General features: G+C 45.0%; 1 protein-coding gene and 1 pseudogene across 12 annotated transcripts in view; both read left to right on the top strand.

Annotated features, from left to right (window-relative positions):
• Positions 1-2,479: 2,479 nt before the first annotated feature.
• IFNAR2 (interferon alpha and beta receptor subunit 2) overlaps positions 2,480-24,252 on the top strand; it is a 34,755-nt gene continuing 12,982 nt past the window's right edge. For 3 of the 12 annotated variants that reach the window (XM_066370323.1, XM_066370316.1, XM_066370311.1), the window contains exons 1-7: positions 2,715-2,729; positions 7,282-7,364; positions 11,140-11,230; positions 13,710-13,751; positions 15,556-15,670; positions 17,743-17,915; positions 20,718-20,878. In XM_066370323.1, the coding sequence (XP_066226420.1) occupies positions 11,176-11,230; positions 13,710-13,751; positions 15,556-15,670; positions 17,743-17,915; positions 20,718-20,878 (546 nt within the window). In that variant the 5' untranslated portion in view covers positions 2,715-2,729; positions 7,282-7,364; positions 11,140-11,175. Of the gene's footprint in view, positions 2,730-7,279; positions 7,365-8,631; positions 8,909-9,109; positions 9,203-11,139; positions 11,231-13,642; positions 13,752-15,555; positions 15,671-17,742; positions 17,916-20,717; positions 20,879-24,252 lie in introns of those variants that run through there. The other 9 variants (XM_066370313.1, XM_066370314.1, XM_066370317.1 and 6 more) reach the window with 9 other exon arrangements.
• LOC136393959 (eukaryotic peptide chain release factor GTP-binding subunit ERF3A pseudogene) lies at positions 21,436-23,141 on the top strand (annotated as a pseudogene).

Here is a 24,252-nt window from a genome sequence, read left to right as displayed (position 1 = left end):
TCCAGGTCCATCTATGTGGTCACAAATGGCAAGATTTCACTCTTTTTCATGGCTGAGTAATACTACATTGCATATACATACATATCTTTTTAATCTGTTTGATATGGGCACTAAGGTCACTTCCATAGCTTGGCTAGTGTTAATAATGTTATATCTGATGGTGGAGCAAAGGTGTAATAGCCTCAGTAATAAGAAGGTATTTCCAGTCCCCCTCCCCAAAATGAAGCAGACAACTCCATAGAATATAATAGAATTTATTATAGGGCAATTTACTTACAGAAAACTGGGTCAGAGTGGAAGAGACAATGCAGCCATCTGAGCAAAATGTTTTCCCCTGACATACCCCCTGTGACAGTGTCTTTCTATAGTATAATTCAGGTATTAATGATTGACATGATACAGGGACAAAGAATCCATTTGCACCGGGACCAGACCTCCCGGTGGTCTTATAGTAGATGATTGCTTATAATCAATACTATCATATTTTTGCTATGTTGTCATGCCATTCCAGCTGCAACTAACAAAAATATTTATGGCTACACTTTAAGGAACATCAACTAAGCTTTGACATGCTTGCTAATGACAGTGAGGTTGGTCAAAGGTCACAGCACAAAACTTAAAAATGAGGATGAAATCCAGGGCACAGAGATGGAGATGTTTTTCTTCCATATCGACATCTGTATATGCTGCAATGACCATAGAGTTGTGTATATTCTTTCAAATTAGTGTTTTGAATTTCTTCATATAAATACCCAGAAGTGGAATCTCTGGGTCATAAGGTAGTCCCATCTTACGTTTTTTGTAAGAACCTCCATACTGTTTTCACAGTGGCTGCAGTGATGTGCATTCCCACCAGCAGTGCACGAGGATTCCCTTTTCTCCACATCCTTGCCAGCACTTGTTGTTTGTTGACTTACTGGTGACAGCCATTTTGACAGGTCTGAGTTAATATTGTGGTTTTAAATTGAATTTCTCTGATGATTAGTGACATTGAGCATTTTTTCCATATGTCTATTGCAATCTATATGTCCTCTTTGGAGAAGTGTCTATTCAGATTCTCTGTTCATTTTTTAATTGACTTGTGTGGATTATTTTTTTCTTTTTGGTGTTAAGTTGTGTGAGTGCTTTATGTATATATTTTGGATATTAACTCCTTATCTGATGTATCTTGATGAATATCTTCTTCTGTTCAGTAGGTTGTTTTATTATTTTGTTGATGGTTTCTTTTGCTGTGAAAAAAAACTTTTTCGTTTGATGTAGTTCCATTTGTTTATTTTTTCTTTTGTTTCCTTTGCCCTAGAAGACCTATCCAAAAAGAAATATTACAATATTACTAAGAGTGATGTCAAAGAGTTTACTGCCTATGTTTTTTGTTTGTTTGTTTGTTTTTTCAGGAATTTTATGGTTTCAGGTCTTACATTTAAGTCTTTAATTCATTTTGAGTTTGTTCTTGCATATGGTGCAAGAAGGTAGTCTAGTTTCTTTCTTTCTTTTTTTTTTGTATATATCTGTTCATTTTTCCCAACACCATTTACTGAAGGGACTGTCTTTACACCATTGTATATTCTTGCCTCCTTTTTCATAGATTAATTGACCATATAGGCATCAGTTTATTTCTGGGCTCTCTATTCTGTTCTGATTATCTACGTGTTGTTTTTATGCCAGTACCATGCTGTTGTGTTTTTTAAATGTTTTATCTTTTTTATTTTTTTTTATTTTTACAGAGACAGAGAGTGAGTCAGAGAGAGGGATAGACAGGGACATGAGAATCATTAGTTTTTCATTGCCCGTTGCAACACCTTAGCTGTTCATTAATTGCTCTCTCACATGTGCCCTGACAGTGGGCCTCCAGCAGACCGAGCAACCCCCTGCTGGAGCCAGGGGCATTGGGTTCAAGCTGGTGGGCTCTCGCTCAAACCAGATGAGCCAGCGCCCAAGCTGGCGACCTCAGGTCTTGAACCTGGGTCCTCCGCATCCCAGCCCGATGCTCCATCCACTGCGCCACCGCCTGGTCAGGCAGTACCATGCTGTTTTGATTGCTATAGCCTTGAGGTATAGTTGGATATCAGGTGGCATGATACTTCCAAGTTTGTTCTTTCTGAAGATTACTGTGGCTATTTGGAGTCTCTTGTAGTTCCATATAAATTTTAGAATTATTTGTCCTAGTTCTGTGAAAAATGTCACTGATATTTTGATAGGGATTGCATCAAATGCACAGATTGCTTTAGGTAGTATGGCCATTTTAACGATGTTAATTCCTCCTATCCATTCATTGGATACATTTTTATTGAATGAATAAAATGTACCAGACAGACATTGTCCTCAGAGCCAGGTAAGGTTCTGGCCCCGGAGGATACTGCAGAAAACAAAACAGCCAGAGTCCCTTTACCCATCTCAAGATGTGGGGCGTAGCGGTGCGGAGGGATGGCTAGCGGCCGGTTCAGGAAATGTCAGTGTTCCGTGTCCCGCCCCCGGCCCGCCCCTCTCGGCGCGCGCACCCGCGCTGGGGACTTTCCCTGGGCTCCGGGAGGACAGTCTGAGGGTCCATCCCGGACGCCCACGGCTCGTTCTCCCCACTTCTGCCCGCCCGCGCGGGAAGGTCGCCGCCGCAGCGCCACACAGGCCACACGGGTGCGCACCCGACCGGGAGCGCGGGGCGAAGGGAGGGAGGGCGGCGTGGGGCCGCAACCAGACCCCCGGACAGGAGTGGACACGCCAAATTGTGAAGGTAACACGGGGACCGGTGGACTACGGAGCCGAGGGAAAGGACGCCATTGCGGCGATCGCGCGGCAGACGCGCGTCCCTGCAGCCGTTTCCCGGAATCCTCCCGGGGAAGCCTGGGCTTCCCGCAGTCCCCGCCCCCACGGCCCTGCGGGGTATGTTTGGGCGTCTTTGTGTCCCTCGCGCTGCGCGGCGCTGCGTTCAGCCTTGCCCGCGGTTCCAGTCCCAGTGGGACCTGCGCCCCTCGCCCTGTCTCTTTCCCTTTCCCTTGCCCTTTCCCTTTCCCTTTCCCTTTCCCTTTCCCTTTCCCTTTCCCTCTCCCCCACCCTTCCCCCTCCCCCAGCCAAGACGCTGGCCTCTGGGGGAGGTGAGCGGTGCGGGACAGGAGCACAGAGGAGCTACCGCGACTCGAGTGTCCCACGTCCTGCCGAGTACGCCGCTTGGAAGCAGGGGATGGGGGCTGCGGGCAGAGTAGTGGACCCCACTCCATTGTGGGGAGGAGATGAGGGACTGGGTGCAAGCCGTCGTCTGCGTTTCAGCCCCGGGAAAATCAACCAGTTAAACCCAGTTATAAGTTCTGTCCGTCAAACAACTCATGTGTCTAGCGATGGCTTTACTGGAAAAAAGCTAGATATCTCACCATCTTGCTTTTTCTTTTAATGTATTTATATTATTTCTTTGTTTTTGTTTTTTGCAAGAGGTCTTAGAAATTAATATGATGATTCACTTAGGTGGGATATAAAACAGACTCATGGACATAGGTAAAAGCGTAGTGGGGGTGTGGGGGAGGGGCGGGGGGCAAGGGAGTAAAGAGGGACGAATAGAGGGTGTCGAAAAATGATTTGACTTCGCATGATGTGTTCACAACATAATCAACAGTTCGAATGCTATAGAAATGTTTATCTGAAACCTATGTACTCGTACTGATCAATGTCACTGTTAAATTTAATTTTCTAAATCAAATTTTTTTTTTAAAATTAATGTGATGATATGACCTACCATCAGCTCTGAGTGAGGAAGTGGGAGGGGCAGAGACAGGCGCCAGGAGTCTTGGGGTCGCCATCCCCCCCCTTCCTCCACCCCCACCCCTCCATCCCGGATTTCACCCTACACAGGCTACACTTAACTGCTCCACACCTTAGCAAGGTTTCTAAGTACCCTCCCCAACACACACTCACCTGCTGTTCAGATGTAGGGAGGAAAGGGACAGGAAGAAAGCCTGACCAAAATCTAAAAGAAACATCAGATAGACTTCTCTAACAATATGGGTATGCTTGGTAAGGTTTGACAAGTTTGTCCCAGGAAATGACTTGAAGTTTTAAGTGCTGTAGTTCACAAGTTGTTTTTTTATTTTAAATCATCAAATCTGCATGGCTTTTATTCCTAACTGTATTTATTTGAACATTAAAAGAAATCTGCCCCAAAATTTGGTTCCTATGATTTGATAAATGGTAGTTTGTATTTAAAATTTTTTTAGAAGAACCATGCCTGACCAGTGGTGTGCAGGGAATAGTGTCAACCTAGGATACTGAGGTCCCAAGTTCAAAACCCCAAGGTCCTGAGCTTGAGTGTGGGCTCATCCAGCTTGAGCACAGGCTAGCCAGCTTGAGCACAGGATCATCAACATGATCCCAAGGTCACTGGCTTGAGCAAGAGGTCACTGGTTCAGATTGAGCACTGTCCCCTCCCCATCAAGGCACGGATGAGAAGCAGTCAATGAACAATTCAAGTGCCGCAACTAAAAGTTGATGCTTCTCACCTCTCTCCCTTCCTTTCTTTCAAGAAGAAAAAAAAAAAATACAAGAATCATGGACCCAGAGATACTGTCTTAGAAGTGAAACTTTTGTTAAAATATATATTGCATTCCATCCACTTGCACATACACAGCTTTATTAGACTCATTTTATCATTACATTTATAAGCCTTCAAACTGTTGAAGAGTCAATGGTACATATATTCTTTGATCTTCAGTCATTATATTTTACCAAATCTAAAATGCTGTTGAGTATAAGATGTACTTAACATCTTACACTTTTATTTGATGTAACCCAATAAGAAGAAAACCTTGTCAGTCATGCTACAGCACTGAGGAAGTGGTCTAATTTCTCAGACAGTCAGATATCAGGAGGAAATGTCCATTTACAATTCGGGAAACAATCTGAGCCTGAGTAGAGCTTGACCATACTTTTTCCCCAGGGTCTTTCCGTTGCTCTGAGAATGAAACGGGTTGTGTGCAATTTGGGAAGAATAAAACAGTTATATGGGAGAGTAGCTTGGCTGAAGTAAGGTTACTGAGCACTGGAGAGAAGAGAGAAAGAGAAACAGAGAGAGAGAGAGAGAGAGAGAGAGAGAGAGATGGATGCAGAGTGGGGAGTAGTTCAGAGCCACTAAAAATTGTCTCCAGAGCCAGAAAGAAAATATATACACTTAGTCCTCCCACAAGCCAGGGTTTTACAAAGTGATACAGGGGAAAGATTTTTATTTTGTTTTGTTTAAGATTTTATTTATTGACTTTAGAGAGAGGAGAGAGAGAGAGGTGGGGGCGGGGAGAGGAGGAAACACTGTAATAGTTACTTCTCATATGTGCCTTGAACAGACAAGCCTGGGGATTTAAACCAGCGACCTCAGTATTCCAGGTTGGTGCTCTATCCACTGTACCACCACAGGTCAGATAGGAAAGGTATTCTTAAGCATTGCCATTGTTGTTTTAATTCTGAGGTTTACTAAAAATAAATAAAATTTGCATGTGCCTAACAACCCGAAACTATACTGGTGAGTCAACAAAAATCTTGAAAACTCTCCATGAATAAGTAGGAAAGAAGAAAATGAGCCTTAGCACATTTAGCCTTTTTTCCTTTTCTGACAAAGGAGCAGTGGGCTCTTCATGCTGGTTAGAGGCCAGGGAGATGGGGAGCAGGCTGACTGAGCGGGAGAAGCCAGCAGCAGAATCAGGAGGACCACCCACAGACAAGGGGTGGACCCTACTTCATCCTTCCTTCTACTAGGGCCTGAGCAGCCCACAGAGCACCCACCTACAGGAAACCTTCAGGAGGGAGCAGGGCCCAGGTGTCCTCGCAGATGAGCACCCCTATGTTCCCCCACCCCAGCACTAATTCTTTGAGCTAAAGTCTTTACAGAACAAACTGGAATCAGGCATAGTTAAAAGAAGAGGTCACAATTTCACTCCACTGTGTCACAGTAACTGGTGGTGACAAAGCCGTCCAGGTACGAGCACAGTGAACAGAAATGGTGTGAGCAGAAAGAGGAAATGGGAGAACAACGTGCTTGCAAGGAGTCTCACTAGAAAGAAAAGATTAGTCTTGGAACAGAAGGAAATTTCTTACCAATAGCCTTAGGTCCTACACCAACTTGATAAAAATAGTAATTCAATAAAAGGAGCTCAAAGATGAGAAAATTTGAAAATGGAGATGGAAAGGAAAATTGCAGACTCAAAGGAATGAATTGAAGACCATGGAAACATAATAACAAGAAATAAGAGGAAAGAGCAGAATAGGTACTGCTGATGGCAAATATATTTTAATGGAGGGAAGGCTGGATTTAAACTGAATGAGCGCAGATGAAAAAAGACAAAGGTAAGTGTATGAGAAGGGATCTGATGTGGAAGACAAACAGCACAATGAAGCATTAGGATAATGGGGGTCCCCTGGTAGAGAGGAACCAACAAATGGGACAGAAAATTCCAGTAAAATAAGATAAAAGAAATTTTATTCAAAGAAACAAAAATGGTCTTGGTCAAAAGAAAGTGCCATTTCCCGGGAAAAGTGCCACTGAGGTACAAAAATAGAAAGCTTTTTCTTTTGTTTCAGTTTCTGTGTGTCAACTTGCTATTTTAAAAATTTGTTATTTAATGTCATTCCAAGTTAAAAAAATATATAGTGTTTAATTATTAGCATGGTTTTTTACCAATTGACTTTATACTGTGCAAAACGAGATCTAACTGCAAATATAAGAGCATTTAATTTGTAAGGGGAATCACCAAATTCCATAGTTGACATTTTGTAGCACAACTCACCAGAAGCAAACTAAAGCCAGACTCAGGAAGAAAGGGTTCCCTGGACACACTGAGAGGGGAGAAACCAGAAAAGTGCAGGAAAAGAGGCCTACAATGTCTGATCCTGCGCTCAAGCCAGTGACCTCAGGGTTTCAAACTGAGGGAGGAAGGGCTCAAAAGACTGACTGAGAAAGTTTGAAAAGTATTAAACCACAGCTGTAGCCCCTTTATCAGCTCCCTGAAATAAACTTGCATCACCAGCAAGGATAATAGGATATATGAATAGTCAAGGACAGGTAGTCCAAACCTCCCCTCTTACCCTCTCCCCTCCCAGAGACTCAAAAGTCATATATAGGTCTGCAGACAAAGAAATCAGGCACTTGTCATGTGCCCCTTGCATGGACACTGTAAAAGATATATAATATGTAAAAAACCTAACTTTGGGAAGCTCGTGCTCTGGTGTTACTAGCACCACATGCTCCACCGGCTACTAATAAATTCTTCCTCCATCAAGTTGTCTAAACTTCTATTATTCTTCGTTTGCGGGCCATTTCCTGTTACAACACAGCCTGCCCCAGGAGCACTCACTACTAGTCCACGGGTCACCCAGGCACAGTGCAGCTCCCACAGGTACGCGGGGTTCTTGCCCTGGCGACTGAGTGCCCATGCACTTAGGCATGAAGCATGCCAGATAGATCCCCCTCCTGTGAGCCTCCCCACACCCCAACCTGGGGTGGGCTCTGGAGAAGTCCAGTCTCCCCTCCCCAAAAACCTGCCATCATAGGCCACAGCATGCTGACAATGTCCTCTGCTCCTGGGCATGCTGGGATCAAAGCTGACCTAGCTGCTCACCCCCACCAAACCAAACACCCCTGGAGGAAGCAAGACAGGGACAGCTTCCACCCACCCTGCACACACACCAGGAAGGCATCATGGGACTCTCCAACAGCAGCCAAGCCGCGGTAGTCATGGCTGTAGAGAAAGGCCAGGCAGGTCCTGGGACCCTCACTCGGCAGGGGACGGGGGAGCGAGACCAAGTGAGCTGAAGCTCCAAAAGACCAGTTCAAAGATAAAAGTTACTCAGAATTTTGACCACAGGACAGCAGCGAACCAAGAATGGGACCCTTCTGCGTGTAAGGGCCCTGGGGGCTAGAGCCGGCCCTGGCTACAGGGTGATAGTAACAAGAGCCGGGCCTGTAGGAGGCAGATCTACTGTATCTTTAGTCGGAGGTCAGAGGTGGGATGAGTTCTGAGGAGCTTCACTAACAATTTCAGGCAGGAAGCAAGGACAAGAAATTAGATTTTTCCAAGCCACAAACATCTAGTTACCAGACATCTGGTTGAAAGTAAAGTGTGAGTCACCAGGAACAAAGAGGAGAAGGCACATCCCCTGGGTCTACTTACCCAGAGCTGGAGAGCACCTCTGTGTATAGGTGTGTGTGTGGGTGTGTGTTCTGGGCTGCTGAAGGCACCAAGTTCATGCAGAATGAAGGCAGAGATGTACTGCTGTCAGAAAAACAATAAAACAGAGGTAGAAGGGAGTCACTCTTAATGTGGCATTCAAAATCAAGGTGCGCCTAGCATCCAAGAAATGTCCATAACCATGCAAGCCATCTGCTGAGGAGTAATATGGACGGTTGACATGTAACAAAGACATTTCTATAGACGTTCTAAGCAGGTGCATATTACAGGATGAGCTGTGGACAGAGATGCCAGGATATCTCCCGGAGGGTAGAGTCTGCAGCATGGATAGCAGTTTTGACCTGAAACCTCGGATTTCTCCAGGAGAGTCCCCTGGGTGGTGTTCCATCACTGTTACCGTGATAGTCAAGAGGACTTATACATTTGCTGAACTCAAGCCTGCTATTTTGCAATCATTTTTAATTTTGATTTTTAGCTTGATGCTGCCCCAGTGTTGGGGACAGAAGAGCACTCAGTGTCTGTAGAGCTGCGTCATTGTCATTGTTTGGATGGAGACAGAAGCTCTGAGGAAGAGAATTTCATTCCCACCTTGGAGTGAGGAAGGCTTTCAGATTCAAAATGCAGACGCTAAGAGAGAACGAAAATCCTTTAAATATGGAAATGGAACTCAGACACTTCTGCATGGTTTGAAAAAACAAAAGAAATAAGCACAAGAAAATCAAAGGGCAGATGACAAGGAAAGAGGAAAACAGGTGAATCATCACAAAGGGCCAGGTTCCCTCTGGCAAAAAAAAAAAAGCTCCTGCAAACCAATAAGAACAAAACCAGCAACTCACTAGAAAAATGCATTAAGAAACAAACAGTTCACGAGAAAGGAAGTACAAATAATTCTTATAGATATGAAAACACGCTCAAGCCCACAGAGACTAAGAGAACAAATTTTTTTCATTTAGGAATTTAATTCTTAGAAACTCCGGAGTTTGATGACCAGCTCTGTGAGGAGGCCCTGGGGAAGCACAGGATTCTCACACATTGCAGGCCGTTGTGTAAGTCGATACAGCCACCACGGTGACATGGTGGCCTTTTCCATCAGAATTACAAATGCATAGCTCGTCTGTGCCTGATCTCTTCTGTCTGCCCTTCCAGACCCTCCTCCACCTTCCCGCCCTTGACTTTGCCCTAGGATCCTGTCCACTGTGGGTACAGCCACCAGCATCCTTGTTCTCTGACTTCTGGTTGGAGTCAACCAACATGAAGCCCCAAGAGAAGGGAAGACAGCAGTGGATTACTCATTCATCCCTCAGCCCTGTCCCTGCACAGTCACCTTCGGCTAGCTGAGGTCACAGCTTATCACATAGGACTCTCTTCTCCCAAAGTCTTGTGTTGGCACCTTTCCTTTGTCCCTCAAGCCCAGGGTGGGGACAGCCCACACGATTAGTAACATCAGGTGCTTGCTACACTCTTATAGTTTGCCTACATCCTGTTCACATGTTTGATTAAAGAACTATCTCAAAATTTCCTAACGTAATGGTGCTGTTTGCTGCTGGTTCACTCACTGGCTGATACTCCCTTTAGCCTAGCAATCCTACTTTCGGAAGGTGTCCCTTCACTTTGACATGCCTATGTGCAGACACTTGTCCAAGATAAATCATTGCAGAAAAGATTAGGAGCAATTCAAAAAGTCATCACAAAGACTGACGATATAAATGGTGCATGCCTATATATAAATGGTGCAGGGCAACTACTTCAAAACAACAACAAGAAGAAAGTTCTCTTTGGTGCTAATGCAAAAAGATCTCCCAGGTATGTTTTTTTTTTTTTAATATTTTATTTTATTTTTTTACAGAGACAGAGAGGGAGTCAGTGAGAGGAATAGACAGGGAAGACAGACAGGAATGGAGAGATGAGAAGCATCAATCATTAGTTTTTCGTTGAGCATTGCGACATCTTAGTTGTTCATTGATTGCTTTCTCATATGTGCCTTGACCACGGGCCTTCAGCAGACTGAGTGACCCCTTGCTTGAGCCAGAGTCCTTGAGTCCAAGCTGGTGAGCTTTTTTTTGCTCAAACCAGATGAGCCCGTGCTCAAGCTGGCAACCTCGGGGTCTCAAACCTGGGTCCTCAGCATCCCAGTCCGACGCTCTATCCACTGCGCCACCGCCTGGTCAGGCTCCCAGGTATGTTTTTAACTGGAAAAAAGCAGGGGTAGGACAGGAAATGTATATGCTACCTCTTGTGTAAAAACATGGGAGAAGTAATAAGTTTGTTTTTGCTTATGCATGAAGATATTCTGAAGGACTCATCAGATAACAATAATAATAAAAGTAGTTTTCTGAAGGAAACAAGTCTCTTCACCATTTCCTTTTTTTGGATGTTTAAAAGTTTGGAACCAGATGACTGTTACCTGTTGAAGAGTTCATGTTTTTTAAGTTAAAGGAGTTAAAGGAGGGGAGATAGTGAGACAGACTCCTGCATGCATCTCAATCAAAATCCACCTGGCAACCCCTGTCTAGGGCCGATGCTCAAATCAACTGAGCTATTTTTAGCACCTGAAGCTGACTCGGACTAACTAAGCCATCCTCAGCGTCCAGGGCCGATGCTCAAACCAATTGAGCCACTGGCTGTAGCAGGGGAAGAGAGAGAGAAGGGGGAAGAAAGGGGGAAAAGCAGATGGTTGCTTCTCCTCTGTGCTCAGACTGGGAATCGAACCCAGGACGTCCATACGCCAAAGTGATATTCTATCTACTGAGCCAACCGTCCAGGGCCTCAAAAGTTAAATTTAAAATATCTTCCAGATTAGGTGAGGAATTGGTCCCGGAAGCTGAACCCACTTTGCTCATATACACAGGAGTAAATGGTTCAGCTCCCAGGAGGGGTTAGGAAACCTGGAACCAGGAATCACCCACTGGTCTCCCCTTGTCTTGTCTTCACTCATTTTAGACACTTCAGAATTTTGATCACCCAATATTGGTTTCCTTTTCAGGTGTGAAAGTAAGGAAGGACTTATGAGCTAACAAAGATGTTCTTGGACCACAGTGCCTGTGTGATTAGTCTACTTAATTTGTATCTCATGGGTAAGTGTTACTATTTATCATAGTTCTTGCAGGAGCAAGCCTGTGAAGTCACCATCACCAGGAGCCCTTTGGGGAGCAGCAAGCTTGAGCCCAAGGCCAAGAGCCAGGTGGATTGTAGATAGGAGGTCTGCGTTTGGTTTCTGCCCTACTGTTAATTTTAGGGAAACAAACAAATAAACAAAAATGATTTAAAGTTCAGTTATGTTGAGGAATGTCCTCCTATGTGATTTGAAGAGTAATTTCTCTTAATACCCTCATTCTAATCCAGGATGGAGTTGACTATCACTCATATCTGGAAAGAGACCAAACCTCTGATCTCCTACCAGTGTCACCAGACTGAAAAGTCATCTCTGAAATTTGGTTTAATGCTTCATTTATTACTGATTTTTCTCATGGTGGTATCTGTGCCCTTTCTCTACCTTTCTCTTGATTCTGTTTTGGTATCACTATGTCATATGTTCCAAAACCCTAACCCTTACCCTAACCCCTGAATAAGCCATCTCCCCCCACAGGACTGCCCATGCCCTGCATTGTGTAAATAACATCCATGGCCTCCACCGAGGAAGAAGGCTAGTAACCCTTCCCCTCAACTCACTGTGACATCCAGAAAGTAGATGAGAAGCCCCATGCCCATCACCAACACCTTTCTTTCTCTACTAACCTTGGTGACTAGCTTAACATTAAAGCTTATACATGAGCCACATTTGTTACTCATATTCATAGACTTTTTCCAGACAGGTAATTGCTTCTCGGGACACCCCTCAACCAGCCAACCCTTGTTATTAGTATCAGCTCCCAAATGGATCTCATCTGGGGGCCTCACAGGATAAAATCCTTGGATCAGATGCTGCTGATACCAGTGTCAACTCCCTAAAAACCATTGTGCTCTGGCTGGTTGGCTCAGTGATAGAGCATCTGCCCCACATGTGGATGTCTCAGGTTCAATTCCCAGTCAGGGAACACAGGAGAAGTGACCATCTGCTTCTCCACCCCTCTCTCCCTCTATCTTTCTCTTTCTTCCCCTCCTGCAACCATGGCTCAATTGATTCAAGCAAGTTGGCTCATATGCCAGGATGGCTCTGTAGGCCTCCACCTCAGGTGCTAAAAATAGCTCGGTTGCCAAGCAAGAGAGCAATGCCCCAGATGGGCAGCGCATTGCCCTTTAGGGAGCTTGCCTGGTAGATTCCAGTTAGGGCGCATGTGGGAGTCTGTCTCTCTGCCTTTCTTCCTCTCAATAAATAAATAAAAATAAATAAATGTACAGTGTGTCCATAAAGTCATGGTGCACTTTTGACCGGTCACAGGAAAGCAACAAAAGACGATAGAAATGTGAAATCACCAAATAAAAGGAAAACTCTCCCAGTTTCATACCTATTCAGTGCAGTTCGATGTGGGCTCACGCACAGATTTTTTAGGGCTCCTTAGGTAGCTATCCCGTATAGCCTCTACCGACTCGTCACTGACTGATGATGGCCTATACCAGAACGGGGTTTCTCCACCAAACTGCCAGTTTCCTTCAACTGCTTATCCCACTGAGTAATGTTATTCCTATGTGGTGGCGCTTCGTTATAAACGCACCGATATTCACGTTGCACTTTGGTCACAGATTCGAATTTAGCGAGCCACAGAACACACTGAACTCTACCATCCACATCTCGACTGGCATGGCCGTGGGCTGCTCCGCTGTATACACGGTGTTATGTCATCATCTGCGCATGCGCACATGCTGCCACATCATCCTACAAGAACTGGGAGGGTTTTCCTTTTATTTGGTACAGATTTCACATTTCTATCATCTTTTTTTTTTTTTTTTTTTTCATTTCTGAAGCTGGAAACGGGGAGAGACAGACAGACTCCCGCATGCGCCCGACCGGGATCCACCCGGCACGCCCACCAGGGGCGATGCTCTGCCCACCAGGGGGCGATGCTCTGCCCATCCTGGGCGTCGCCATATTGCGACCAGAGCCACTCTAGCGCCTGAGGCAGAGGCCAAGGAGCCATCCCCAGCGCCCGGGCCATCTTTGCTCCAATGGAGCCTTGGCTGCGGGAGGGGAAGAGAGAGACAGAGAGGAAAGCGCGGCGGAGGGGTGGAGAAGCAAATGGGCGCTTCTCCTGTGTGCCCTGGCCGGGAATCGAACCCGGGTCCTCCGCACGCTAGGCCGACGCTCTACCGCTGAGCCAACCGGCCAGGGCCTTCTATCATCTTTTGTTGCTTTCCTGTGACCGGTCAAAAGTGCACCATGACTTTACGGACACACTATATATAAGTAAAAATTTAAAGAATAAATAAAAACCACTGCCTTGAGCATTGGTATTTTGGGGTTTTTTGTTTGTTTTGGGGGAGGATTTATTGTTTTTTACTTTTTTTGCATGAGAATGTCTTAATTCAGTATTAACATATGTGCATGACAGAATGCCAGACTGGTGAATTGAGCCCAGAGACAGCGCAGTTTGTCTAATGTCTCCTTCTTCTTCCCAGCCTACATCAGCCCCATGTTTGGCAGTTTACAAGCTTTGCCTGGTAAGATTCCTTGTGCCTTGACTGAATTTTACATATGGGTCAGAGTCCTGGGGTGACCATGCAGAAGTCTAAAAATGTGGGAAATTGGATATCCGATCCCAGATCTGTTGCCCACTTTGTCTGAACCCTTTTTCTCAAACATTTCCTCTGTACAAGAAGCCAGTCAGCCAGTTCTGGTTTTCACACATGTCTCACAAAACTGTTGTAAGAAATTAACACCAGAGGTCCTTTTAAAATCCCTTAAAAGAATATTCCATTTAAAATCCCTTAGTAGAAGGATAAGGAGACACAGAATAAGCCAAACAAAAAAATGACCCAGAAGTCATTTCCCTTTAATTTGGATCCTTCTATTATTCAATAGCTAGTACCAGATAAAGGAAAATAAATTTAAAAAATTTTTTCCATTGATTTGAGGGGCAGTGGAGGGAGAGGGAGAGAGAAGTACCAACTCATTCCACGTAGTTGTTCCATTTAGTTGTGCACTGATTGGTTGCTTCTTCTATGTGCCCTGACTAAGCATTGAAGCAGTAAGCTCAGTGCTCTGGAATGATGCTTTATCTACGGAGCCACCCAGCCAGGGCCAGGAAAATAATTTGTTTAAACTAAACTTTTTGCCTACATATATGAATCTTTTCACAAAACTTTACTCTGTGTGAGATACACGTCCTGTCTATGATGAGCACTGGGGATGAGGGGTGGCAACCGAGAAGCAGAGGCCCCAGCTCTAACCACAGGAAACATAAACAGTGTTAAGAACTATAGCCATGAGGCAGATTTGACAGGCACAGTTTCAGAGGCTCATTGGCTGCTTCCACTTCCCAGATGCTTAACATTGGGGAACTCAACTTCCTAATGTCAGTCTGTAGAATGGGTCTATAACAGCTACTTCTGCATTGTTGTGGGATTAACTACCTGAACCAGGCCAATCGGGGCACACTGATTGTCTCCCGCCCCTCTGGGATGGGGAATGAGTTCAGGGCGAGACACTTGCAGTGGGCAGAGCTGCTTAGGGAGGGATGCCAGAGGAATTGGGGATAAGCTGAGAGAATGGAGTGGCCCAGGATGACTTGGTATTGTGATCCGGTGAGCCACTGAAAGTCAGTGTCAACCAGATAAGCCCCATGCCTGTTTACACATTGCTGAATTCCTGTTTCCTAAGCTGGCCTGCCCTGATGTTGTGCTGCTCATTAATTAATTGCATTAGTTCATGATCCAGTAGAACCACTTCCTTCCTGTGTTGCCAGGACCCCTGGGCCCTGGGGAGGGCTTTTTGCTCACAGTGTGGGCTCCAGATCCCAAGAGACTGTCTGGAAGGTGGCTGAGATATAGTGCTGAGTTCCAGGCCCTGGCCGGTTGGCTCAGTGGTAGAGCGTCGGCCTGGCATGCAGGAGTCCTGGGTTAGATTCCCAGCCAGGGCACACAGGAGAAGCACCCATCTGCTTCTCCACCCCCCCCCCCTTCCTCTCTGTCTCTCTCTTCCCCTCCGGCAGCCAAGGCTCCACTGGAGCAAAGTTGGCCCGGGTGCTGAGAATGGCTCTATGGCCTCTGCCTCAGGCACTAGAATGGCTCTGATTGCGGCAGAGCGATGCCCCAAGATGGGCAGAGCATCGCCCCCTGGTGGGCGTGCCGGGTGGATCCCGGTCGGGCGCATGCGGGAGTCTGTCTGACTGCTTCCCCGTTTCTAGCTTCGGAAAAATACAAAAAATTAAAAATGAAATAAAAATTAAAAAAATAATAACAATACTGAGTTCCAGATTTTTAATCTTTTCTTTTTTTTTCCTCCTGTTCCCTTTAAAATTTTCAGATGACGCTTGCATTTTTAGCATAACATTAAGAAATTTCCGGCCAGTGTTATCATGGGAGTTTAAAAACCATTCCATTGTGCCAACTCACTACACATTGTGGTACACATACATGAGGTTAGTGTGGCATTTTGTTTTTCTCTGGCTGAATACATTATCTTTCTATGATGTGGTAGTGGGAAGGAGGTGATCTTTTAACAGAGCTTTTCTCTCTCTTCTTTTTCCCCCTTGCCCTGTGTGTGTGTGTGTTTTATTCAGAGCTTTAAAGGTCAAAGACAAAATACAAATCTTTTTTTAATTAAATTGAATACTTTAACAACTCAAGACTATTTTTGACAAAACTCATATTTTTAACCAAATCCCATTTCTACCGCTCAAATCCTCAGAAGCAAAATAATACAGCCCTGGCCGGTTGGCTTAGTGGTAGAGTGTCGGCCTGGTGTGCAGGAGTCCCGGGTTCAATTCCTGGCCAGGGCACATAGGAGAAGCGCCCATCTGCTTCTCCACCCCCCCCCCCTTCCTCTCTGTCTCTCTCTTCCCCTCCTGCAGCCAAGGCTCCATTGGAGCAAGGTTGGCCTGGGCACTAAGGACGGCTCTATGGCCTCTGCCTCAGGCGCTAGAATGGCTCTGGTTGCAACAGAGCGACGCCCCAGATGGGCAGAGCATCGCCCCCTGGTGGGCATGCCGGGTGGATCCTGGTCGGGCGCATGCGGGTGTCTGACTGCCTCCCCGTTTCCAACTTCAGAGAAATACAAAAATAAAAAATAAAACGCAAAAAAAAAAATTATTATTATTGTATTGTATGGTTTTCACAATTATTTCTCTAATTCAGTGATCTGAATGTTTAGAAGTGCTCCATTTTCTGACGACAGGAGTCCAAAGGTCCAGTGACCGGATCGATAGTTTGTATTCATTTTTATTTGCTCAGGGAGACAGATGGCATGTGAAAAAGGTTTCTGGCCAAGACTAAGAAATGCAGGTCCAATGTCTAGCTCTGTCACAGCTGTGACCCTGGGCCCAGAGCTAAGTCTTCTGAGCTCACCCTTCCACGTAAGGGTTGATGCAGGATTCCTGGCTCATGGACAGCTCCGCCTTTGGCGCTCTTCTTCCCAGGTGGGCTCACTGACCCGGAGGACCTTCTGATTTTCTCCCTGGTGCCCACTAAAGTCTTAAGTTTCTCTCTGCACCAAGTGGTCACATGTATCACCGACCTGCCTCTCTGAAGCTGAAAAGATCAGATGTCTGTGTTGTCCTATGTAATACAGGCTGACTTAAGACTGGGCCATGGGATCCCCAGCCAGAGTGAGACAGGGTCTCGGTGGGGGAGGCACTCGTGATTGTCCTGGAGGGGCAAGCCAGATCCGGGGCCTCCACCGTGAAAGCCCAAGGTTCGCTCATTCGTTCATCCAGTAGATATTTACTGAGCACCTACTACATTCCAGGGGACAACCCTGAGCCAAAGTTGCTGCCCCTGCTGGTGCAGACATTCTGAAAGTAGGTGCAGATATCAATAAACAAAGATAAAATGTGACAGGTGGTGGGAAATGGTACAAATAAAAATATACAGGTAAGGGGAATGGGGAGAGAGTTAGGCGGGGCAGGATGAGGTGTTTCATTTTACTTTTTTATTTTTTTAAAGATTTTGTTTATTAATATTTAGAAAGAGGAAAGAGAGAGATAAAGGGGGTAAGGAAAGAGCCAGAAGCATCAACTCATAGTAGTAGTTGCTTCTCGTATGTGCTTTGCCTAGGGAAGCCCAGGGATTTGAACCAGTGATCTCTGCGTTCCAGCTTGATGCTTTATCCACTGCACCACCACAGGTCAGATGAGGTGTTCCGTTTTATTTTTGTTTGTTTGTTTGTTTGTTATTTTTTTAAAATAAATTTTTATTTTAATGGGGTGACATCAATAAATCAGGGTACATATATTCAAAGAAAACATGTCCAGGTTATCTTGTCATTTAGTTCTGTTGCATACCCATCACCCAAAGAGAGATTGTCCTCCGTCACCTTCTATCTAGCCCTCCCCATACCCCTCCCCCTCCCCCCCCTTTTTTTTTTAATAAATTTTTATTTTAGGTGTTCCGTTTTAAACAAGATGATTGGGCCATAGAGGAACAAGGACGCAGGCCATGTGCACTGAATGGATTCTCTGCCCATGAATGCTAAAGTTTTCCTTTCCTATTAAAGTAGGTCAGAAGATATGAAGATTGCTGAGGATTGTGCCAACATCACGAGATCTTTTTGTGACCTCACATCCATATGGGAAACCATGTCTGATACGTACATCTTCAATGTTGTTGGCGTCCAAGGGAACACAACACAGGTCAACTGTATGGTCTCTGTCTTCCCGGACACACAAAGTGAGTTGGTCCCTGTTTATCACCTTCATAGGTTGTCAAGATCACCATTATTTTTCCCGCTGTGAAAGGGGCAGGTCTGCAAAAGGTGCTTTTTAACTCGGGGCTTGGTTCACCTCCTGGCTCTGCCACATCCTAGCTCTGTAACTGTGGAGTGGTTGCACTGCTTCTCTGAGCCTCAGTTTTCCTATTCAGAAAGTGAGGTGATCATCTGCACTTGCCAATGGCTGCCCAGGGCCTGTAGAAGGCAGACATTCAGGCAGTGGCTGCCACTTTGCTGTTTATTTACAACCTGATGGGACGTAGGGAACAGGCTTACACAGCCTGTTATCTGAGCTGTCACAACTCTTTGGGCCAGCACTTTTCTGAATACTGCAACCCCTGCCCCAGAGCATTCCCTAGGTGCTTTCTGACCTGTGGTCACTGAGGTGTACATGCACCTGAAGCCCCAACTCAGAGAAGGCTGTAGCCCAGGAATGGGTCCTCCCTCTTTTCTTTCTTTCCCAGTGATGGTAGCCAGCTTCCTGTGGCACTTGTGTTAACAGCTGCAGGATAGGTGTCAGTAGCCCTCAGCCACACTCTATCACTTTCTCAATGTCCTAATTTGCAACCTGTTTCCAAGAGCAAGATTCGGTTTAGCTCCCTATTAAAGGCTGTGCGGGTGTGCATAGCGAAGATAGTAACAGCTGAGTCCCACTGTGCCAAACCCGGATGCCTATGGGGGTCACTGGGGTTGTGGGCCTGTCTCTGCCCATGTGTGAATAGGCATAGCTATGTATCTCTACATAGAAGAGAAAGAAAAGTACAATGTCTAGGTCATGGTATTCAGATCATTAAAGAAAGTATATTAAAGGGTTTTTTGTTTGTTTTAGTGAAGGGGAGAGAGAGGGGGGGACAGATAGGGACAGACAGGAAGGGAGAGAGATAAGCATCAACTCATAGTTGTATCACTTCAGTTGTTCATTGATTGTTTTCTGATACGTGCCTTGACCAGGGGGCTCCAGCTGAGCCAGTGACCCCTTGCTCAAGCCAGCGACCTTGGGCCCCAGCCAGCCAACATGGGGTCACGTCTATGATCCCACACTCAAGCTGGCAACCCCACATTCAAGCAAATGAGCCCATGCTCAAGCCAGTGATCTCAGGGTTTTAAACCTGTGTCCTCAGTCTCCCAGGCTAGCACTCTACCCACTGCACCACTGCCTAGTCAGGAGAAAGTATATTAAAATATTAGTGAAATATCATTTTTCAAGACTCAAAATGGCAAATATTAAGACTACATAGACACCTGGGTCTAGAGGAAACGTGGGGAGTATATACTCTGGCAGTTTCTCTGAAGGTATTTGCAGTCTGTATTAAAAATCTTAACACCTACCTGCCCTCATCTAGAATTCTCTCTAGTAATTTGTCCTCAAGATATTATGGACAAAAGCAAAGATTTAGCTCCAAGAATACTTATTGATGCACAAGTTCTATTCAGAAAACTGGAGTCAATCTAAATGTTCGAAATAGTGAATCAATTCAGTCATGGTCCAGCCACTTTGTAGAATAGAATTAACCACAAAAAATTATAACAGAGGTTAGGGGCCAACTGACTTTCTGTGACGGGCCAGAGAAAAAAACCCTGTAAGATTTTGTGGGCCACATCTGGTCTCTGACATACTCTTCATGGGTTTACAACCCTCTCAAAAAAAAAACCCATTCTCAGCTTGCAGGCTATGCAGAAATTCAACCCACCAGCCATAGTTTGCCAGTCCCTGATATAGATAAATATGCATTGGTATGTTTATGAAATAAGTGAACAGTGTGGATAAAGAATGGTTTCATTTTAGGCTGACATTGCTTGACCTGTGGTAGCGCAGTGGATAAAGTGTCGACCTGGAACACTGACATTGCTGGTTCAAAACCCTGGGCTTGCCTGATGAAGGCACATATGGGAGTTGATGCTTCCTGCTCCTCCCCCTTTTCTCTCTCTCTCTCCTCTCTAAAATAAATAAATAAAATTCTTTTAAAAAAATTTTAGCCTGACCTGTGGTGGCGCAGTGGATAAAGTGTCGACCTAGAAATGCTGAGGTCGCCGGTTCAAAACTCTGGGCTTGCCTGGTCAAGGCACATATGGGAGTTGATGCTTCCAGCTCCTCCCCCCCTTCTCTCTCTCAGTCTCTCCTCTGTCTTTCCCTCTCCTCTCTAAAATAAATAAATAAAAAATAAATAAAAATTAAAAAAAAAATTTTAGGCTGACACCACTAGGATCTCAGCCCATCTGTTTACAGATGCACAAATAAACTTCTTATAAAATTTTTTAAAAAGAAAAGAATGGTTTAATTTTAGCTTAAGGTGTGTGTGTGTGTATACTAGTTCCATTTATATATGTCTATATATGTTTATGCACATAGAGCAGAGAGAAGATGACTAACCACACACATTCAGAGACAATTATCTATCTTTTCTGATACTTTTACAGTGGTTATATATTATTATTGTAATGAGAGAAGAACTCACTTTTACTTTTATATTTCAAAGATAGCCTGAAAATTGGGAAAGTACTGACTTCCATCCCAAAATCTGTCCTCTATTCCTTGTGGTTATACTAAGCAAATCAATTTTGTTGGTCTCAGTTTTCCACCAATTAAAAAAAAGAAATAAAATAATGTATCCAAAATAAATAAATGAATGAGTGAAACCCATACCTCAGTGAGGACCATGGGCAGATGGAAAAGAAGGCAGCTGGACAGAAGTTAGGATCACGACCATGGGGGAGATTGCTGGCTGATGTGGGGCTTGTTTCTGACTTTGTTTCCTAAATAGTGTCCTTGGAACCACCGAAGTTCGACATTGTTGACGTTATGGACCACATCAATGTGACACTGAGATTCCCACCCACCATGCCCAAGATGCCAAATGGGGAAGAAATATGGCTTTACTTATCACTTCTCATCGAAGTGGAGTCAGAGGGGGTTGTGAAGAAGGTAAGTGGTAAGAACGGTTGTGAGTTGGCAAGGAATACCTTTGACTCTCTCCTTTTTTAAAAAAAAAAAGAAGAAGAAGAAGAAAGGTATTTGTAATGATTTGAACAGTTAGAGCTAAAGGGACCGGGTTAGTGCGGCCTGATTTTAGGAAAGAAAGTCTCTGCTGTTCATTCATCACGGAAATACGCTGATTCAGCCCAATGGTGCAGTCTCCTTCCAAAGAATAAGCTACACACAAGGGACACACAAGACAGAGAGAGAGGCGTGGGGTGTAGATGGGCGAACAGGCAGATTTTGGCATGTCAGCGTAAGATTTTCTTTGAAATGGAGGGTTTAGCAGCACACAAAAAGTATCAGTCTCCACCATGCCAGCCCTCGTGCGCTCTAAGGGAAGGGGCTGTTTCCGGCAATCCTGTTCTGTCCTGATTTTCCCGAAGGACCTAGCTGAATGTCAGTAGGCTCAGGATGATCTGGTGTTAGAAAGATGTTAGAAAGACCTGGATCTTGAATTATTGGATACTCAATTTGTTCACAATGAATGTGTGAAATGGGTGAAAATGGACAAACTGTGCTTGCTGGGGGGCAGCTTATACTTGCCTAGCCCTTTGTCAAGTACAAAGCCCTTGCAGGTCATATCAGCCTGCCAGATATCAGGGGCAGGGCATTTCAGGCAGAAAGCACAGGAAGTCAGAGGTCTGGAGGCCAGAGTGGTGCCAGTGGGTTTGTGGAACAGCAGGGAGCTGGAATGGAGTGACCGAGACAAGAGACAAGAAGAAGGTGAGGTCAGAGAGATAATGGGGCCAGATGTTATAGAGCTCTGTAGGTTCAAGTCTCTGGAGTGTGATGGAGCCACTGGAGGACCCACGGCTTTAACAGAGCATCCTGGCTGAAGTGTTAAGAAGAGACCACAGCGTTAGGGAGGAAGAAAAGGAAATACCCAGACCTAAATCTGTGGTGGCACCACCAGGTGCTTCTAAAAATAAACATGTACTTGTTAGTATTCACTGGGCGTGGAGATGCTGGAAAGTCAGCCAGTGGAGGACAAACAATGCGTTTGACTGGAACTGTTGACACTTGAGGAATATGAAAGAGAAACTAAAGAAAAAACCCCAGAAACTTGGTGCTTGCCATGGGACATTAGACACAGATCAGGGAGAATGACAGGATTAAAACAGAGGGAAGTGGATCATGCCTCTTTTAAAACAGAAAGGGAATTATTTCACAACTCTAGTTGCCCCTGGTCACAGCAGTTATGTCCCAGATGTGACGGGGGTTGCTTCTCAAGCTGACCGAGCTGTGCTGGTAACGCCTGCCAGGAGCGAGGTTTAAACCTGGATTTAGAAAAGAAGGGCAGATGAGAGAACATGCGATGTTGGCCCAGGCAGCTGGTGCAGAACACCTAACTGCTCCTGGACGAGGTGGATGGCCCGGCAGAGAACTGGCACAACGAGAGACAGGAAGAATGGAAAAGAGACACCAGTGCTGTTTCTTGGGAAGAGTTGGCTTCCATCCCAAAAGGGACATTCGTTGATGCCCTGCTCAAGACCAACTGGAACGGATCTTAAAAGAGTGGTCAGATTTCTGTCCTTGGTACATTGGATTCCCATTTATTCCATACTGGGATAATGGACCAGCTGGGCTGCCTGGTGTGAATAAACACAAAGATATGGGGCTGTGTGGTCCTGAGGAAGCTGGAATCGGGATCTGTTTGTCATGGTGATGCTGAATGAGCACCGGTGGAGGTTCCTGGAATCCTTTCTGATGGTGTAGAAACCGATCCAGCAGCCCCCAGTGAAAACCTCAAAATCAGGCTTAAGGAACTTGGAGAAGAGGAGATTCTTCCAGGACCCATATGTTGGGATTCAAATAATCTTTGTCATTCTGGATGCACATCTGATGCTCAGACGGTGATTACAGAGCACAAACCTCTCACCTGCCCAGGTAATTACGTGGTGCTATGTACTCAAACCTGTACTGAGAAAGTTGAAATCACAGTCTTAATTTGCATCTTAGGAAAAAAAATATCAGGGGAGAGAAAAAAGACTAGAGCCCGTTTTGTGAAACAAGATCAAGTCTGCATTGCTCATTTAAGGACAGAAGGACATCTGCCTTGAGACCCTGAAAGGCGTCCCTCGGGTGGATTGAGTGACCTCAGGGATGAGAGGAAGACACACTGCAATGGGAAAAGTTCTGACACTGGTTCCAGAGAGAGATGAAGCATTTTCTCGATGACCCTGCCCCAGACTGTGAGGAAAATTGACTGCAAAGCTGATGTCACACTCCCTTTTTTTTCTTTGTTTCTTTATTTTTATTTTTTTATTTTAGAGGAGGGGAGGCAGAAGGAAACTCCTGCATGCCCCCCCCCACCAGAATCCACCCGACAAGCCCAGTAGGGGGGCAATGCTCTGCCCATCTGGGGCCCTTGCTCTGTTGCAACTGGAGCCATTTTCAGCGCCTGAGATGGAGGTCATGGAGCCATCCTCAGCACCTGGGGCCAACTCACTCTAACCAAGCCTTACGCCCCCTTTTCTTTATTATCACACCTCTGTCCATATTTTGCAAAGGCAGAATTCACATCAGAAGCCACGTCCTGCCAGCTTTCTCCTACTGAGAGCTCTGCTCTGCCACAGTGGAGGTCCCCAAAATATTTTCTTCCCCTCTCAAACTTCCTCCTTGGATATGTTTGACAATAACTTTCTTTGTGCATGATGTGGCCTTAATTGCCTACAATAATGAAAACCTACAGAAATCTTTTCATTTTTCATTTTCCCCTTAGGCATACTTTATCCCCCCTACCCCACCCCCCAGGCAGATCACTCTGAGTATGTGTGCCCATGTTACAAAGAAAACTACCATGTTAGTAAAATAACAAATATTCCATTCGAACTCCCCCCCAAAAAAGCCCATAGAGGCCAAAGGCAGAAGTTATGAGGCTATTGGGATGGTATCTGTTAAGAGGCTATTGGGATGGTATCTACTTAATAAGATGTAACAAATTATATAATTATTGCAGTTTTCCTTTAATATCCACCTAATTATAACACCAGTTAAGAGGCTATTGGGATGGTATCTACTTAATAAGATGTAACAAATTATATAATTATTGCAGTTTTCCTTTAATATCCACCTAATTATAATCAACACTCTAAGCCTTTGATCACAGAACAGCAAGAATAATGGAAAGGGGAAAAAAGCTAATGTAGCTTAGAGACTGTATCAAGTTTCATTAAATATCATATTCCAGCCACATCTAACTTACATTCTACCCATAAGCTACTAACTTTGTTTCAGATGATTTCTAAAATAAGAGACCTATTCTTATTAGGATATTGGCAAAACTACAGTGTCTCCATGAACTCATGGTGCACTTTTGA

This window comes from Saccopteryx leptura, chromosome 2 (genome assembly GCF_036850995.1).
Source record: "Saccopteryx leptura isolate mSacLep1 chromosome 2, mSacLep1_pri_phased_curated, whole genome shotgun sequence".
NCBI classification, from domain to species: domain Eukaryota; kingdom Metazoa; phylum Chordata; class Mammalia; order Chiroptera; family Emballonuridae; genus Saccopteryx; species Saccopteryx leptura.
This window is presented reverse-complemented; position numbering and strand designations above follow the sequence as displayed.